The 19,611-nt window shown below is 37.6% G+C and overlaps 1 protein-coding gene across 4 annotated transcripts in view; it reads right to left on the bottom strand.

Moving 5' to 3' along the window:
• The window catches only part of XRN2 (5'-3' exoribonuclease 2), a 95,379-nt gene that overhangs the window by 35,657 nt on the left and 40,111 nt on the right, over positions 1-19,611 (bottom strand). For 3 of the 4 annotated variants that reach the window (XM_090285985.1, XM_090285986.1, XM_090285983.1), the window contains 6 exons: positions 13,102-13,185; positions 11,815-11,912; positions 11,118-11,215; positions 10,633-10,689; positions 2,392-2,460; positions 2,166-2,297 (listed from right to left, as the gene is read on the bottom strand). In XM_090285985.1, the coding sequence (XP_090142111.1) occupies positions 2,166-2,297; positions 2,392-2,460; positions 10,633-10,689; positions 11,118-11,215; positions 11,815-11,912; positions 13,102-13,185 (538 nt within the window). The remainder of the gene's footprint in view (positions 1-2,165; positions 2,298-2,391; positions 2,461-10,632; positions 10,690-11,117; positions 11,216-11,814; positions 11,913-13,101; positions 13,186-19,611) is intronic. The other variant, XM_090285984.1, reaches the window with a different exon arrangement.

The raw sequence follows: 19,611 nt of genomic DNA on the forward strand, positions 1-19,611 counted from the left end.
GCTTTTTGGGGAACTTTTGGGGATTTTTCCCCATAATATATGTATTTTTTAAATTCTCACCCAAGGCTCTGTTTACTGATTTTAGAGAGAGGATAAGAGACAGAAACATCGACGTGACAAAGAAACATCGATCAGTTGCCTCCGATATGCACCCTGACCAGGGATCGAAACCACAACCTATGTATGTGTCCTGCCTGACTGGGAATCAAACCCACAGCCTTTTGGTGTATGGGATGATGCTCCAACCAACTGAGCAAAGCCAGCCAGGGTTCCCCCCAATATTTCTGATCCAGGGGTGGTTGACTCCATGAATACAAAACATGTGGATTCAGAGGGCCAACTACATATACCACTACTCTATATCATGCTCTTTTCAACTTACTATATCAAACATTTCTATTTTTCATAGTGTTTACTATTGTAATATGTATAACTACGGACTACTTTACAATGTTTATGTCTCATATTTTACTAAACCATTATTCTCATTTAGTACTTTTATTATAGATAACAATGGTCTAAAGCAGTGGTTCTCAACGTTCCTAATGCCGTCACCCTTTAATACAGTTCCTCATGTTGTGGTGACCCCCAACCATAACTAAAGCATAGTGATTAATCACAAAAACAATATGTAATTATATATGTGTTTTCCGATGGTCTTAGGCGACCCCTGTGAAAGGGTCATTCAACCCCCAAAGGGGTTGCAACCCACAGGTTGAGAAACACTGGTCTGGAGAGATTAGGCAAATAACTAATGTGATCCTCTAAAATGATTTTCTCAGGATAAATTCCAAGAATTAGAAATTTAGATCAAAGTTAAAGAATATCTTCAGAACTCATAACTCCATTTAGAAGTACTTCTATGTTACTTTAGAAAACAGTTGAGCCCTGGCTGGTGTGGCTCAGTGGATTGAGTGCTGGCCTGCAAACCAAAAGGTCTCAGGTTCGATTCCAGGTCAGGGCACGTGCCTGGGTTGCAGGCTGAGTCCCCAGTTGGGGGCATGTGAGAGGTAACCAATTGATGTATCTTTCACACATCAATGTTTCTCTCCCCCTCCTTCTCCCTCCTTTCTCCTCTTAAAAAAAAAAAAAAAATTAATAGAAAACAGTTGAAAAAGATATCTTATAACTTAAGAATATTTTAAATTTTTATTTCTTTTACTATTAGGAATAAAGACTTCCAAAACAACCAACCACAAAGCTAACACTTCCAGTGTTGAGGAACTATTCGAAGCACTTGATAAACATTAGTTCACTTAATTCTCACTACAAGTTTTATGAAGTAGGTATAATTATTATTCCCATTTTACACACAGGAAATGGCATAGAGCAGTTCAATAACCTGTACAAAAATATCAAGTGGTAGAAAAGGCATTTGAATATAAACATTTAAGATCCAAAACCCATGCTCTTAAACTACTATGCCACACTCACTGTATAAAGTACATGCTGCTAGTGACCTAATGCCTAAATCCCATTTAGAATCTTATGGTTTTCCTATGAATTGGAGATATCTATTTATGAGTTATCATTATTAATTCATAAACAACAGCTCATTAATATTTTCCCCAGACTGTTGCTCTTTTATTTCCAGCTTTTTACTTATTTTTGTTTCAAAGTCCCCTCTCTCTCTATAGTTTTCCCTGTAGCTAGGAAAAAGGTAATTCAATAACTAATAATGGCAAAGGATAAAAAAAAAAACATATATCATAAATTCTCTGAAGAGGAAATACAAATTACCAGTAGGCATTTTAAGAGACTCAATCTAACTAATAGGCAAAGGAATGAAAATTCAAACAGCAATGAGACATCACTGTTTGAACAGTGGTTAATAACATACTGGTTAACACTTTAAAGGGATTCTGTCATACATTAATTCAGCTAAAACTTTCTTGTGGATAAATAAAATGTTTTATTCTCTTGAAATAACTGTCAGAAAGGTAGTAAAATTTTAAAAAACAGTAGAATCTGCAATCAACAAAGTAATGCATAAATCAAAGAAACAAAAGTGAATTTTAAAAACTGAAGAAAACAGGAAAGTTTAAAAGTCATTAAAATATCTGCAAAATAGTCTCTTAAATATCTGTGGTATAAATACTAACTTCATGCTTTGTGGATGATTCAGAAAAAGCAAAATATACAAAGGATAGAAACCTACCACTCACCCCAAAGTCCTGAATGCTGCCTGATCCAGGTGGACGGGGCGCCGGTCCCGATTAAAGCCAAGCTGGGGCTTCCACTGCCTTCCATTACTGGATTTTTCCCAGTCACTAGGTTTCAGTACCGGTGCTGGCTTTCTGACCATTTGAAAATACAAGAGTTAAAAAGATAAATGTTGTTCATTAAAAAAAAAACTACATAGCTTATATTTTATAATTGCATTGCTGTTACCTTGCTCCTGGAAGCATTGCAGCTTTAAAAATGTAATCTTCAGCAAACTGCGGGTCTTTAAAATTAATACTAGAAAAGAACAATACACAATTTAATAATTTGATTATATTAACCTGTCTTAACCACCATATAAACTGAGGTACTTTTCATGTTTAAACAGAATAACTAAAATTCAAAAGTCTTCTCCAAAAATTATTTTATTCAATAAATATCTTCCTCACCAAACTGTCGCTAATTTCTAGTACATAGCTTTCAGGTAACTTTCAGTGGGAAGAGCCATGTTCTAGCTAACTGTGGATGAACACTGATGTATGACAGACATTGCCTCAATTCTCAAGAACTCCTAATATTAGAAACAGGTTGAAGAGGTTTATAGCAATAACAAAAAAACTTGCATTTTGTTCAGTCCCTGGCAAAGTCCCTCTCCCTCTAGCATTCTAGGGAAGATCAGCTCTTGGCAATATGGAAAATATGTCAGCACCAATATAAACAGTTGCAAAATCAAAATTTACACACAAATAATCTGTGGGGGAAAAACAGTAAACTTCCCAGTTGAACCCTATATTCTGCTCTACTGTGTGTTTGAAAACTACACAGACATTTCATAAGGCTGTATATTCAGACTTTGAGGATAACAAGCTGAGTCAAACTTCCTCTCTGGTTGTTATGTGTGTACCTCAAAGTTTGATTAAGTATACAGTCTTCCTTCTGACACAGCAAAGCCTCTCTAGGACTCTGGATATGTGTCTGATTTATTTTTAAGGATGCTTATAACATCAGTATTCATAATGTGGGAAAACTGTAAATTCTAAGTTTATGAATAATAGTAGACTGGTTAAAGAAACTATGGTTCTTCCTAAAAATGAAACACTTTGTTATTTTAAACATTTTAGTAATAGAATAATGACACAGGGAAAACATATTTACAAGACTAGACATATATTTACCAAAAGGTCACCAGTGATGTTCTCTGTATAATCAATCAACCATTTCCTTTCCTTTCCTTTGTTCTTTTTTATATTTTTGAAAATTCCTTCAATGATCACAAATTAGTTTAAAAGGTTTTAATGAACTGGTTGACATTTTAGATAGCTAACTTTTATTTTCTTCAAATATTGCACTCTAAATTATTACAGCCCATCTGTTATAATTTTCCTTGCAGTAGGATTTAACTATATATTTTAAGTATACAAAAATAGCTTCACTTATAATAAAAATGCTATCAGCTCAAGAACAAATGAGCAACACTTCATTTATTCAATCTGTTCCTGTTACAACTCACTTTTCACAAGCAACTACCTTTACCTCAAACGTTCTGTACTGGGCAAGGTGGCTTAGTCAGGGCAAGTCAAGACAGGCGGTGTTAAAAGTTTTAAGAGGGTAATAGAGAAAACAGCAGTTGAGTATTTGGGTTCATCAGTGCTTTGGAAATACAAAGTAAAGTGAGGGAACTTTACTTTGCAACTAAGTAAAGTTGCAACTTTACTTAGCAACTAAAAGACTTGCAACTAAAGTGTCTCAAAGCAGTTATCTCTGTGTCAGCAGGGCTTTTCAGCAGTTTATCAAACTTAAGAGTGCCCACTGCATATACGGTCTAATGGTGGGAGTGGAGGTACAAACACATCAAGCCTGTCTTCTCCTCTAATTAAAAAAAAAAAAGGAAATGTTCAGTAAGATTTATAAGGAAGAAAGTGGAAAAATCAACAATATGCACAGAAAAGATGCTGAGTCAAAGCACGTGTGTGCACAAGCCTTCTACATGTAAGTCTTTGTGAGTGGGAGCTAAAAGCATGTGTGAAAAGAGGTGGGGTAAGGAGATTCTTTTACCTGGGACCAAGGAAAACATCATCATCCAAAAGATTATGGTTACAAAAGGGCAGAAGAAATAATGGAACAAAGATATTGAAAGGGGTCCCAGGACCAAGGAGTAACTCAGTTTTATTGGAGCAATCTTTAATGGGGAACTGGGAGAGAAGTAGGCCCTCAAAAAAATGATTTGAGTGACTACATTCTCTATTCTCCCAAGGAAACTACATATGTAACTAGTACCATTCTAGAGGCACAGGACACAAACTGATTCGTTACATGCAACAAATGCTTTAAGTTTTCAGGTGGGACCCCAGTTGTGAAGGGCTGAATTGGAGTGCCAAAATACGTGAACAGAAGTAGGCAGTAAGACAGGATAGTTGAACTGGGTTACTGTTGTGAAGGGCTTTTTCTGACCACAACATGAAACCACTTCAAGATGTTAGTAAGGGAGTTAAAGCAATCAAAGATGCAATTCAGAAAGAACCACCCAGCAGCCCAAAAAGAGCTTCAACATGTGCTTGAAATGGAAATGTTGGGCAAAGAAAAGAAATGGCAGGGCTGGCAATGCAATGAAGAGCATATTCAAGTAAGGGCTGAAGATAAAGATCTGCAAGTCATGCACAGAAAAGAGCTGAAACTAAGAGAATGAAGAAGTCAGCCAAAGTAACAAGCTCCCAAGCTCCCAGGGATAATCTCTTCTGAAGGACAATGGTTGTAACAAAAAATTTAACAAGATAGCTGAAACTAATGTTTGGAAAAACAAATCTATTTATTTGTCAAATATGTGCAGTTTACTGAATGTCAATTATTGCTCAATAAAGTTGTTTTAAATATTCCGTTATTCATGCTCATGCTCTGAAAGGAGAAATATTTCCAAGCTAATAGGAAAATAGTCTCCATATCTCCCTTGATTTCCCTCAGAACCCTACTCAATAGCTTATTCTCTCCTAAAATGAGTTAAGCTTTCATTGGTTGAGATTTTTAGTATTTTAATTTCTTCCCCAAAATATATATTTAGAACTATTATTGCTTTTAGAAATAACGAAATAAATAACAACAAAAGCTAGAGCACAACTCAACTATACTTTTCCAGTGTGATAATACAAGCCACAACTTAAACAAACCTCCTACAAGTGAAAGAGATAGACTAGGCAGGAACCCATTAAGCAAAAACCAAAGGGTAACTTTCATCTGACCCAAATTTTGAAAGTTCCGTCATTTTTCAGGTTTATCTAATCCAAATTCTTATGGATAGAGGATTAAAAATAATAAAAGTAATTTTATTATAATAAAGTATAGAAGTAAAAATACTTGAAATCATAAAGGGGAAACAACAATACAGATTACTCATTGACAAATTTCTACCACCAGAAACAAAAGTGATTAATTAGGAAGTTTATCAGGGGAGGGATAACACTGAAATAAGACAGGACTCTCAGGGAGGAAATGAGTTAACAGAACAGACTATGGATTTAACAGGCTACCTGGTTGAGGTAAGAGAATTGTATTCTGACTTATATTGTTTCACCTAATTTGGTAAACAAGAGAAGTATTTTTAACCATTTCTTCCAGGTAGAATAACGCTGACATACACAGCATAAGGTTCTACCCACCAGACCAGCTCTGACCCAGGAGCAGCATAATGGATCCCTTCCTTGGCAGGTAACTTCCCTGTTATTTTAATCACCTAACTGTCTTCAAAAACACACCAAGAAAATAAATAGAAATTTAAAACCTAAGCATGGTTGAAAGCAAGGAAACTGAACAGTGCTTTTATTTGTACCACAAGCAGCACTTTAAAACTATTTGTAAGAAGAAAATAATGTAGGTTCAATCAGAAAGGAATAGAATGTATACCCTTTTCCAATTCAAATTCACTTTAAGAATTATCCTTAGAAATGCTATTTTAAGTACTATTCTTGTTTGAGAGTGCTAGCACACTTCACAAAGAAAGCAGAAAACTACAAACATCAAGTTTAATTTTTACTCTACCTTTCCCTGGTACATTCCATAATTAATGCTAAATCAGCATACCAATGCAAACTGTTCCTGCAGAGAAAATTTTATGATTCATATACTTAACATTTTAAAAACACTTAAAAGAGTTTATAGGCCTTAAGACATCTTTTGACATTCTATGAGAAGAGGTTAACCAGTACAGTGTCCCATGAAGTATTACAGGCAGTCAAAAGTTGAACCCTCCCAAGTGTTTTCAACCATTAAGTCTGTTACTAACTATACTCCACTTCTTTTAGGCTTTGGATTTTGAGTTATCTGTTTGCCAACCACAAGCCTTCCGATCAACTACAGTAATGGTTACGTTAAAAACAAAACAAAACAGCCCTGGCTGGTGTTGCTCAGTGAATTGAGTGCCGGCCTGCCAACCAAAGGGTCAATGGTTCAGTTCCCAGTCAGGGCACATGCCTGGGTTGCAGGTCAGGTCCCCAGTTGGGGGCAAGCAAGAGGCTACAACACATTGATGTTTCTCACACTCTCTTTCTCCCTCCCTTCCCCTCTCTCTAAAAATAAATAAAATCTTTAAAACAAACAAAAAACAAGAAACCAGTCTTCACACACATCTGTTTTTTAAAAATCTCCTTGAAGAGATAACATTCTATACCTTGCCTGATCCATCCAAAGATGAATATAGAGTTTGAGAAATATTCCTCTAAAGAAGTAAGTTTGGGCTCTTAAAAGGCTTTGGTAAACACTAGTTCCAACGCTATGAACAACTGAGCTTTTACTTAAGTTTAAAACTATGCTAAAACCTGACAATGATACTGATAAAAATAATAATAAAAGTAATATAAGTTATAGATTACTTTTTAGAAGAGAAGTAATGGTGGGTAGGCTACAAATACATATATAGCATTACAAACAATGGGAGGAAGGCATAAAGATCAATGGGATACTGAAGAGATCAGCGTGGGTATGGAAGAGGTGTCCTCGAGGAACTGTGGGAATTTAGGCACATAACTATAGCTCTGCTAAATTATGACAGGCCTTGAAAAAGCAGGAATGTAATTCTACCAGCACTAGAGAGTAACCCAAGATTTCTAAAGGGTGATAGTCTTTAATAAAAAAAAGCCTCAGATCACATACCAATAGATTCAGAGGAAAGAAAGGTGGAATCAAATAAATCAGCTGGGAGATCATTATAGTAATCTAGAAGAGTAAAAACAGGCTTACTGAGAGATGCCCTGGCTGGTGTGGCTCAGTGGATGGAGCATCGGCCTGCAAAAAGAACAGTCGCTGCTTCGATTTCCAGTCAGGGCATATGCCTGAGTTGCAGGCCAGGTCCCCAGTTGGGGGCATGTGAGAGGCAACAGATCCATGTAGCTCTTGCATGTTTCTCTCCCTCTCTTTCTCACTCCCTTTTTAAATAAAATCTTAACAAACAAACAAACAAAAAACAGGCTTACTGGGAAGAGAAAAAACAAATTCCAGAATAGCAGTGCAGATATAGGGAGTGAAGTAGAGTGAGAAGAGAATGCATATAATGAACTCCTAAGTCTGGGCAAGTGGGAAAACAGGAGGTCCAGGGACAGAAAGGAAATCAGCCAGGAGAACTGGCAAGGGGCAAAGGAACACTGATTCCGAGGTAAACAAAGGAGGGGGGGGAGGTCCAAGGAGGGAGGGAGGGAGAGAGGGAGAGAGGGAGAGAGGGAGAGAGGGAGAGAGGGAGAGAGGGAGAGAGGGAGAGAGGGAGAGAGGGAGAGAGGGAGAGAGGGAGAGAGGGAGAGAGGGAGAGAGGGAGAGAGAGAGAGAGAGAGAGAGAGAGAGAGAGAGAGAGAGAGAGAGAGAGAACTGACTGTGATCACTGGCCACCAGTCTCTGCCCTCCATGGAGGATCAGCTGTGTGTGTGGGCGGGGGAAGGATGGTGCTGTTCCATTGTAGTCTGTAGCTGTTCACCCGGTGTGTACACTCTGGTTTTTCCCCGGGAGATGCAGGCCAAGGTCAGCCCCCACCTGTGTTTTGCCAGGGGCCATCCTGCCTGACCTATAAAGCAATCTGAGATGGCTGCTACCTGTGCTGGGCTTGGAGATTCCTAGGCAAAGTCAAGCTGTGAATCTAGGGTGGTTGCTGCTAGTGCCAGGCATGGGGCCACTTAGCAAAATGTATGGTGGCTGGGAGCTAGTTGAGGCTGGCTATTGCTTATTTAGGAGGACTTAGGAAGTTGTGAATGATAAGCCAATACCAGCCATTCATATGGAAAAGCAGCTTGGGTGGGCTGTAAATTGGGTGGGACAGAATATCTGGGGCTCACCAGGGTGGGGCAAACAGTATTAGCCATGCAGATGGAGTCTCAGATATGGCACCAACCTCTGGGTTCTGTGGCTCTGTGAGAAAAGGATTTAGGAAAGGGACAGTGGCTTCTGCCCAACTTTCTGTCTGGGAGAAAGCTGTCCCCCAGCTCTCACCTTGATGCCAGACACTTTAGTTTCTCCCTATATGTCTCTGGTGCCTTAAGTTGCTTCCCCAATGCTGGAGCTCAGAGGAAGTGAATCTGAGTAAGTCCATGTGTGGGTTCTTTACAAGGAACTGCTTGGGACTCCAAAGTTTCTTCCACTGAATCAATTCCCACTGGTTTCTGCAGCCAGAAGTTATGGGCACTTATCTTCTTGGCACTGGAACCCTGGGCTGAGGCACATGATGTGGGGCTGGGATTCCTTGCTCCCATGATATCCCTCCTGAATTTTTATCCACCACACATGGATGTGGGACCAGCCTGTTTCATGTCTCCGTCCCTCCTATCATTCTGGAGGGATGTGGTTTCTTTAATTCCGTAGTTGTCAGACTTTCATTCAACTTGATCTCTGATGGTTCTGAGTGATGGTGGTTCTATATTTTAGTTGCAATTTTCATGTGGTTGTGCACGGAGGTGAGTTGCATTTACCTATGCCCCATCTTGACCAGATGTCAGATTTAGGTATATAAAGAAAAACAATGCCAGGATACACTACAAGCCCTGAAATAAACCCAAAACTGCCCAAAACTGCAGTAAACTGAATCTTGTCCTCAACATTACCCCTCAAATAAAACTTTGAAAATTACTTCATAAAGTAAAAGTTAATAATCTTGTAAACACAGTAGATAACAAATAATACTAGAGGCTCTTTCAGGATAAAAAACAACCAACCACTAACACCACCATACAATCAAAAACTCCAGGATTTGTCAATTTTGTAACTCTCCCCTTGGGCAATACTCTTTATCCTCCTAATTAGAATGTTAAGGAGAATTAACTATTTCTAGAGGGCTGGGGAGGAAGGCCCCAGAAAACATGCACAAAAATTGAACACAAGCAAACATGTGACAAAGATAGAACTGGTAAGATTAACTGGCCTGAAGCACTGCAGCAAACCAGAGACCCCAAGGGTTAATAAACAGTGTCCACACCAGATCTGTGGGAGCCAGACTGTTTGTAATGGGCATGGGAGTATGGTTTATAATTCTAAACTCCACCCTTAACAAAAGAGCTCAAGGACAAAGAGCCAAAACAAATTACGTGTAAAGATAAACAAAAGCAACTAATCTGGGAAGATTTTCCAAGTTCACAATGGTTTTCTTTAAAATAAAAGCCTTTCTAGTATTACAGTTGCTACCTAAATCCATTAAAGATAGGAACATAAACATGCTTATACTTCACAATGAGAAACCTAAGTAAAATCTGAAATATTTCCTGAGTGAGAGAAATAATAAGAATGGGTGGGAAAGGAGGATTCACGGATAGCTTTTACAAAACCCCTGAACACTAGGATGCGTCTGCCTTACTATCCCCTGAAGACTGAAGAAAAGAAGAAACCCTGCCAACAAGATTAGTAATTATATACAATAATTATACAAATGAGTAGTAAGTTTGCTGATTTTTATTCTAAACAGTCATATTACATTTTACATCCTTTGCTATCACCATTGAAGAAATAAGGTGTAAGTAAGAATTCCAGAAAGCAGAAACAAACGAGTTTATACTAATTGTTGATTGGAATTACAAAATTCATTCTACCTCATCTTAACCAAAATAAAGCATATAATAGTTTTATTTTTAAGTTCTGTAGGGCCACAATTATAATTAAAATGATCTGTTATTTTAAAGTGAAGTTGTATGGGCCCCTGGTGCGCAGAGCTATTTGTTCCTATACAGGGAACTATCACTAGAAGCTCCTACTTTCTATCTCCCAGTTTCCTAATCCAGGAAGAATTAGAGGTTGTCAGGGGAAACCAGAAAACAGAGAAGCAAGCTTGTTAAATCAGTAACCTTAACAATACACGTAATTTAAAGTCAAGAGGGTCTCCTCTGAAGTTGCAACACACGAACTTCTCTAATCTTAAATTAAAAGCTGCCATTTCATTGTGAATCAGAAATCTTCTTAAACTTATTTGCAAGATCAGAGCTGTGTTCTGAATGCCACGAATTTTGGAAAACTTACCTGATCGCATTGTTCTGTGTCAGATCCTGTAACATGGGAACAGGAGAACATACTATTCTAAGGAAAAACAAGAGAAGCAACATCCATTTGTAAAGTGTAACCTTAATAGCTGGATTCTCTTACATGCTTCTGATTCAATTTCTTGAGATTATCATGCTACATTTAGCCTCCGGAAAACTACACTGCATACTCAAGAGAAAGTGACAAAGTAAATAACACCACAATGTCTTAGTATTCTGAAAATAGTTTTGACCTTGTGGCTTTCCTGAGATGGTTTTAGGGACCTCCTGGGCTTCCTACACAAAGTGACATAGCTATTATGTCAAAGAGCTGGGCTTTGACCCAAGTATTTTTTTTAAGTCCAACAGGCTTGTTGTTCTTTGGTTTTCTCACTACTACTAGAAAATAAAACATTCAGGAAACAAGGTAAAATACTAACTGAACTCTGTCCTAGTCACCCCAATTATATACAAATGAATGCTTACTGATCTGGAAGAATGGCTTCTTCATCCAAAGAAAACTTTCCTTGAATCCCATGACATAGTTCAGGTGGTAAATCCACTGGCTGTGAATAAATGCATTCCTGATAATATACCCCCAAAAAATGGAAAGCAAAGACTCAAACATATACTTGAACACCAAAATCATAGTAGCATTATTCTTAACAGCCAAAAGGTGGAAACAACTCAAGTTCTCATAAATAGATGAACAGATAAATAAAACATGGTATACCCATATAATGGATATTATTCAGCCATAAAAGGAGTAAAATTCTTGGCACGTGATACAACCTGAATTAACCTTGAAAACATGCTAAGTGAAATGAGTCAGACGCAGAAAAATCAAATATTGTATAATTCCTTTATGTGAGGTATCAAGAACAGGTAAATTCATAGACAGAAAATAAAAGGTTACCAGAGGCTGGAAAGTGAAGAATGGGGAGGAATTATTTATTAATATTATTTAATTGGCACAGAGTCTCTGATTGGAAAAATGAAAATGTTTTGGAAATGGATACTCGTGATGGTTGTACAATATTGTGTATGGTCTTAATGCCACTAAACTATGGTTAAAATGGTAAGTTTTGTTTATATTTTACCAAAATCTTAAAAAGACACTCCTGATTAACTAACTAGACAAATATAGTCTAAAAACACTTCATGATTGTAAAAGAAACCATACCTCTGTGGAGCCTGTCTGGTATAGTTCTAAAATGAAGTCATGAAGTGGGTGATATTTCCCCACAAATAAGACATCACTTCCAAGACTGTTTCTTTTAGCTATGGGGAAAGTAAGAAAAGAATAAAGAACAATTACATGTGCAAGAGAAATATTTATGAGAATGTAATTAAGAAATATCTAAAATTGAAAAACTTAGTTATAAGTTTATAAAAATAATTTAAAGACAACTAGACATGCATATGTGATCACTATAGGGAATAAAGTTTTGACAATAAGGTCTCAAAGATCAATGACTATCAGAAAAATTATTACTAAAAGATATCTGAATATAGCATTGAAAGATAATGGACCAAGTTTTCATATTTATACAGAACTCAATTTCTTACTATAAGAAATAAATATTCCCTGAGGAAACACATATTGTATCATCTAATAACAAAGTTTATTCTAAGGATGGTCAGTAAAAAATTATTTCTAAAGGTTTATTATACTGTTACTAAATTTTCCAGTAGATCTCACCTTTGCAATTTTCCTATACTTTTAACTGTCAGTAGTATGACAAAATACCATTTTTTGTGCATAATAACATTTCAAAGTTAGCACTCTTGCGGTTAAATGTTTGTTTCAACCTAACCTTTCAAGCAAAGTTTTTGTTATTTAGGGGAGATGATGAGAAAAAGGGAAAGAGAGGAAATTAATAATATCTTCCCAATACACAAAAATCCTTTTCTGAATGCATGTCATATAAGAATCAAAAAGTTAAAGGATATTCTTACAGTGGTGCTTTGTTATAAATTTAACATTCATAATTTAAAACTTTTTATTTAAGCCCTGGCTGCCGTGGTTCAGTGGACTGAGCGTCGGCCTGTGAGCCAAGTGTCGCTGGTTCGATTCCCAGTCAGGGCATATTACTAGGTTGCATGTCAGGTCCCCAGTTGGGGGCGTGAGTGAGAGGCAACCACACAGTGATGTTTCTCTCCCTCTTTCTCCTTCCCCCTCTCTCTAAAAGTAAAATAAACAAACAACCAAGTAAATAATTTTTTTTTTAAAAAGAAAGACATGGTAATGTTTAAAAAATAAATAAATAAAACTTTTTATTCAATTAGTATTCAATTTATGGATAATAAACTTTAAGAAGTTAACTTTTGTGTGTAAAGAGGTAAAATAAATGATGTCATGTTTAAGAGAAATCTGACAAGTGAAAAAAAAAGGTTCAAATTTCACAAGAAAATGTAAAGTTTGTATTACATAAACTAAATGTTGACCAAGTGGAAATATAATTCTTACTCTCTTCTGGAGTGAGGTCTGAGTATACCTCTTCTAGGGCAGCTCGCAGCCTTCGCTCATCCACGAACGGCAACAGAGCAACACCTGGGGAAACAAATGCACACCGCCCGCCGCAGCTATTAGGATCATCTAAATTCTAATTTATCATCAGTTCTAGTCGAGTATCCCTCTTAACATCAAAACATTTTGAAACTGAACTCTATTTAGCCAAAATTAAGGTGTAAATATTTTCCACATGGTAGTAAAAGTGAAGATTCTTTGTATTCTTCATCCTTGAAATAGCTCATATAAAAAACCACGGTTGCTGAATCAACTCTCTGATGATAAAATTTTTGAATTAAATGAACAAGTGGCCACCTAGACATCAGTCTATGATCTGGCCTTACTTACTAGGATGCCCTTGGGTAAGTAAGCCAGCTAATATCCCAAGGGCTTGAGGTTATCTTTTCATCTTCCTAGGACCAAGTTTCTCCCCTTTGTTAAAAAAAACAAAACAAAAACAAAACCCATACTGTGCCTTGGCAGGGTGGGTCAGTTCTGTACACCAAGAGGTAGTGGATTGATTCGGGGTCAGGGTATATACCAAAGGTGGTTTGTCCCCAATCAGGGTACATACAGGAGGCAACCGATCGATGTTTCACTCTTTCTCCCCACCCCGATCTCTGCCCCCACCACCACCACAACCATCACCCTCAAAAACAACAACAAAAAATCAATAAACATATCTTTGGGTGAGGATTTTTAAAAAATCATACAAGTAAAATACTCAGGTCTTTCCAACTAGAATACTTGAAACATCTCTTCTGGCACTAAAATTGCACAGTATTCTGTTTACATTTGAAAACCTAATAATCTGACTTCCAATTAAGATGGAGAGAGAGGTAGACATGCTTTGCCTCCTTGCACAACCATAAGAAGGATCACAATAAAACCTTAAACAAAAAACACACAGAACTGCCCGAAAAGCAAACCATATGGTAGTCCAACAACCAGAAATTTAAAGAAGCCATATTCATCCAGATGAATAGAGGGATGGAGACAAGGAGCCAGGACTGAGAGGATGCTGTGTGGCAGCAGCAAGGCAGTAGGGGCAGGCAGAATGGGTGGTCCCACGTGTGATAGATAAAAATCAGGAGGGATACATGGGGAGTGAGCGATCCCAGCCACAGGCCAGACTCTGAAGCCCAGGATTCCAGCGCCTGGAAAATAACCTCATAATTTCTGGCTGCAAAAACCAGTGAGGTTTGGGGAAGTGGAAGAAACTGCCCATCTCTTAGGAGGGTCCATTTAAAGGGCACACACGGTCCTAGAACGTACGCAATCCACCTACTTTGGGAATCACCACCAGGGCAGCTAGAGGAGCAGCAGTTGCCATTATGGAAAGTAGGTGAAATGAACGGAAATGGGGTGAATGCTGAGCAAGCCTCCAGCAGTCAGGCAACCACACTGTCCCCTCTCCAACCCTTTCCCAACACAGAACCACAAAGTGGTGAAGCGGGTTGCTTGTCCTGGGAATTACCTAAGTAAGACTCTGCCCTGTACAACGCAACAGGTGCACCAGGGCACGGAGTCAAAGCAGCTCTACCTAATACACATAAGCAAACACAGGGAGGCTGCCTAATTGAGGAGACAAAAAAATACGGCTCAAACAAAAGAAGAGAACAAAACCCTAGAAAAAGAACTACATTAAATGGAGACAGCCAGCCTATCAGACACAGTTCACAACACTGGTGATAAGGATGCTCAGAGAACTCACTGAGTATGGCAAAAGCATAAGGGAGGAAATGAAGGCTACATTAAGTGAAATAAAGAAAAATCCACAGGGAACCAACAGTGAAGGAAAGGAAGACAGGGTTCGAATCAATGATTTAGAACATAAAGAAGAAATAAACAACCAGAATGAAATGAATAAACAAGAATTCAAAAAAACAAGGAGAATAAGAAGACTCTGGGACGGCTCCGAAAGCGCCAACATCCAAATCATAGGGATGCCAGAAGGAGAAGAGGAAGAGCAAGAAAATTCAAAGTGAGAATCTTAACAGCAGCTAGAGAAAGGCAGAGAATTACCTGTAAAGGAGTTCCCATAAGACTGTCAGCTCATTTCTCAAAAGAAACTTTATAGGCAAGAAAGGACTGGCAAGAAGTATTCAAAGTGATGAAAAGCAAGGGCCTACGATCAAGATTACTCTATCCAGCAAAGCTATCACTTAGACTGGAAGGGCAGATAAAGTGCTTCTCAAACAAGGCAAAGCTAAAAGAGTTCATCACCACCAAGTCCGTATTATTATGAAATGTTAAAGGAACTTTCTTAAGAAAAAGAAGAGCAAAACTATGAACATTAAAATGACAATTCACAACTATCAACAACTGAATCTAAAAAACAAAAACAAACTAAGCAAACAACCAGAACAGGAACAGAATCATAGGTATGGGAATCATTTGGAGGGTTATTACCTGGGAGGGGGGAAGGAAGAGAATGCAGTAAAAGGTGTAGGGATCAAGAAACATAACTGGTAGGTACAAAATAGACAGAGGGATGTTAAGAATAGCATAGGCAATGGGGAAGTCAAAGAACTTATACGCATGACGCATAGACATGAACTAAGGGGTGGAGGGGTGAGGAATGCTGAAGGGAAAGGAGCATACTGGGCGGAGGAGGGCAAAGGGCAAAATTGGGACAACTGTAATAGCATAATCAATAACATGTACTTAAAAAAAGTCAATGAAGAGATTTAGAAATATGGATTGGCAATTATAAAACAGTCACAGAGATGTAAATTACTGCACAGGGAATATAATCAATAATATTGTAATAATTATGTGTGGGGCCAGGTATGTAATTTAAACATGGGGGGATCATTCTATAAGTTACATAAATGTCTAACCACTATGCTGGAAACCTGAAACTCATATACTGTTAAATGTCGACTATAATTAAAAAATAAGTAAAACATAAATAAATAAATAAATGCTAATAATTTATACACAAAACATTTTAGAAACTTGTTTAAATAACTGGGGGCAGGGGAAGGGTAGAATAGTAGATGTTCATTTTCAGGCTTAGAATTATCCTCTAAAGTGTGCTAGAATTAAGGTCGTTTTATTTGGCATACATGCATAATTTCCAAAAAGCACACTAGTAGTATAGTCTCTATGTTATCTATGTTCTGCTGTATATACCATAAATAGTATTTTGGCTAAATAAAAATTTTAAGGTAAATAGTAAAGAGGAATGCTAAATACTGCTAAATAATTTTGAAACTATTGTCACTCAGAAGTGCTGTATTTGTTATAATTGCCTTTAAAATGATGATAATGTGGATTTTTCTTTATTTCACTTAATGTAGCCTTCATTTCCTCCCTTATGCTTTTGCCATACTCAGTGAGTTCTCTGAGCATCCTTATCACCAGTGTTGTGAACTGTGTCTGATAGGCTGGCTGTCTCCATTTAATGTAGTTCTTTTTCTAGGGTTTTGTTCTCTTCTTTTGTTTGAGCCGTATTTTTTTGTCTCCTCAATTAGGCAGCCTCCCTGTGTTTGCTTATGTGTATTAGGTAGAGCTGCTTTGACTCCGTGCCCTGGTGCACCTGTTGCGTTGTACGGGGCAGAGTCGTCGGCAGCCGTCCGTCTCGAGAGACGATGGTGTAGCTTCTTAAGTGTCTATCTGCACCGCCGAGAATGGCTGTGCAGTCCGACTCAGGAGTGACACGGCATCTGTCTCCTCCCGTGTTGAATCGACATCTTGCGATGACGCTGGAGTGTCCTCTCCAGTGGAGCTGAAGCTACAGAGCCTGGGCAGGGTGATATGGAGGGTCTGCTGTTGCCCATGCAGCAGACCCCCCCTCTCTTCGCAGCTGAAGGGTCCAAGGGAAAGACGGAGTCAATACAGCTTGGCTTCAGGTGCGCCGCAGGAGTTGCCGGTGTTGACTACAACGTCAAACCGCCTTAGGGACTCCGGCTCCGGATTTTCTGTCGGGGTTTACTCCCTTAGCCTTTCCCCTGAAGAGGTATGCCGCAAGGCAGCGGAGGTTTTTTGGAGTCAGAGTTTTCCTTCTCTGATGTGCCCTGACTGGAAGATCGAACCAGCGACACTTAGCTCGCAGGCCGACGCTCAATCCACTGAGCCAAACCAGCCCCTACTAGATATAGGATCTAAACAAATTATCAGACTTTCCTATAGTATCAACTCTAAAAGTTAACTCTAAACAATAAACAACTTGGCAGGGCTAATGACAGCAACAATGTTAGTATGTTACTAAGTAAGAAATCAGCCCTACTGGTCAGGGTAGAAAGGAATAAATACCTTACACCTAGATGTGATATAATGGTGGTGCTTGAGAAGAAGCTGACAGTGAAAATGATGATAGCAGCCACTTTTTATCTTAACAATTATTTTCTGTTACATGCATTAGCTCACTTAACCTTCTCAACAACCAACAGATAGGTAGCCCAAGTAAGGTAAACATAGTGGTCAGCTCTATGGGTTCAGATCTTAGTTCTGCCACTGTATAACTGGTCAAATTACTTAAATTCTGTTCATATATAAAATACACAGCATTCAAAATGACTAAGCAAATATTATGAAAACACTGTTGTTATTACATGTAATATGGGTAAGTACACATGTTCAATAAATGTTGAAAAAGTACCCAGATACATTTAATCTTCTACCATTTTAAGATGTACTCAACTTAGGCAAGAATTACTTTTAATAAGTTTCAAAGATGTAAGTGGAGAAATAACTATATTTCCTAATAGTACTAAATTTACCTCTAGAAAGGTACATTCTTGCTACAATGTCTAATAAATTAAAATATTTAAATAAGCTGTTATATACAAATATAAAAATAATAAAGTTCTTAGTTTAAAACCATCCTAAAATTCATTTGGAATCTCAAGGGACCCCAAACAGCCAAAACAATCTTGAAAAAGAAAAATAAAGCTGAAGGACTTGCACCTCCTGATTTCAAAACTTACTGCTACAGTAATTAACTAGTATGATACTGGCTTAAAGGACTAATTAAAATAGTATGATACTGGCATAAGGACAGACATATTGACCAATGGAAGAAAGAGCCCATAAAAAAGCCCTCACTATATATGTATAGTCACATGCTTTTCAATAAGGTTGCCAAGACCATTCAATGAGGAAAAGGCAGTCTTTACAATAAATAATACTGGGAAAATGGATGCAGAAGAATTAAGTTAAACGCTTCCCTTACACCATATACAAAAATCAATTCAAAATGAATCAAAGACCTAAATTAAGAACTAGAACTATAAAACTCTTAGAAATAGAGAGAGGAAGCTTCATGACATTAAGTTTAGGAATAATTTCTTGAATATGATACCAAAAGCAGGGGCAACAGCAACATAATAAAATAGTCCAATAAAAAGTGAACTTCAGGGGACTCCTGCGGGCCCACGAGGAGGACCGGGAGTCCCAATTCCCCGTTCCCCATTCCCCTTGCTCCTACGGGCCCTTGAGCTGGTCTGGGAGCTACCTTTCCTCTTCCCCCGCTTTTCCCTCAATAAACCCATTGTCTAATTGCCACCCAAAAAAGTGAACTTCATTAACATTAAAAACTTTTATGCATCAAAGGACACTACCAACAGAGTAAAGAGACAACTCACAGGATGTGAGAAAATATATGCAGATCATAGAAGAGATTAGTATCCAGAATATATAAAGTATCCCTACCACACAACAACCAAAACCTAATTCAAAAATGGGCAAAGGACTTGAATAAACACTTTTCCAAAAAAGATATAGAAACAGACAATAACTACATGAAAAAAAAAGGCTCACTATCAATTATCATTAAGGAAACAAAAGTAAAAAACACAGCGAGATACCAATTTACACCCATTAGGATGGCTATTATCAAAAAAACAGAAACTAACAAATGTTGGCGAGGATGTGGAGAAATTGCAACTATTGTGCATTGTCTTATTTTTCCTCCTGAGGATTTATACTGCAATACAGCGATATAATCAGCAAATCATCTGCATACTTACATATTTACTTATTTATTTAACAAACCCACGCAAAGACTAAGCTAAAACATATATATATATATATATATTTCTTTACCATCTGCCATTCTATTCCTCCTCTTCCATTACAAGGCATGTTCAAAAATCACCTAGTACCCTAATCCATTTGCACATAACAAAATATGACCACAGAGCACAAACTTAACCCCATTCAATGGGTTGCATTTCCCATTATCGTTTCATTAAAGTAATACGGTTACTATATAAACCAAAAGTCAACCCTAAAAACTTCAAAAAATAATGATTTTCAATTGTAACTTATTATTTAGCTCCTTTTGCCCCACAACTCTCTTTGAGTCATTTCACTGGTCTTCACATCACAGGGAATAATCAAGGAAAAAGAGATAACGTGATTTTACCAAACATGTTTATTATCCTAGAAAAATATGAGGAGACCCCTAAAAACCTGGTATTTATTTATAGAAAATTGTGTATTTATTCTTACATGTTTAGA

Source organism: Furipterus horrens, unplaced genomic scaffold, assembly GCF_987537825.1.
Source record: "Furipterus horrens unplaced genomic scaffold, mFurHor1.1.pri manual_scaffold_8, whole genome shotgun sequence".
Lineage (NCBI taxonomy): Eukaryota > Metazoa > Chordata > Mammalia > Chiroptera > Furipteridae > Furipterus > Furipterus horrens.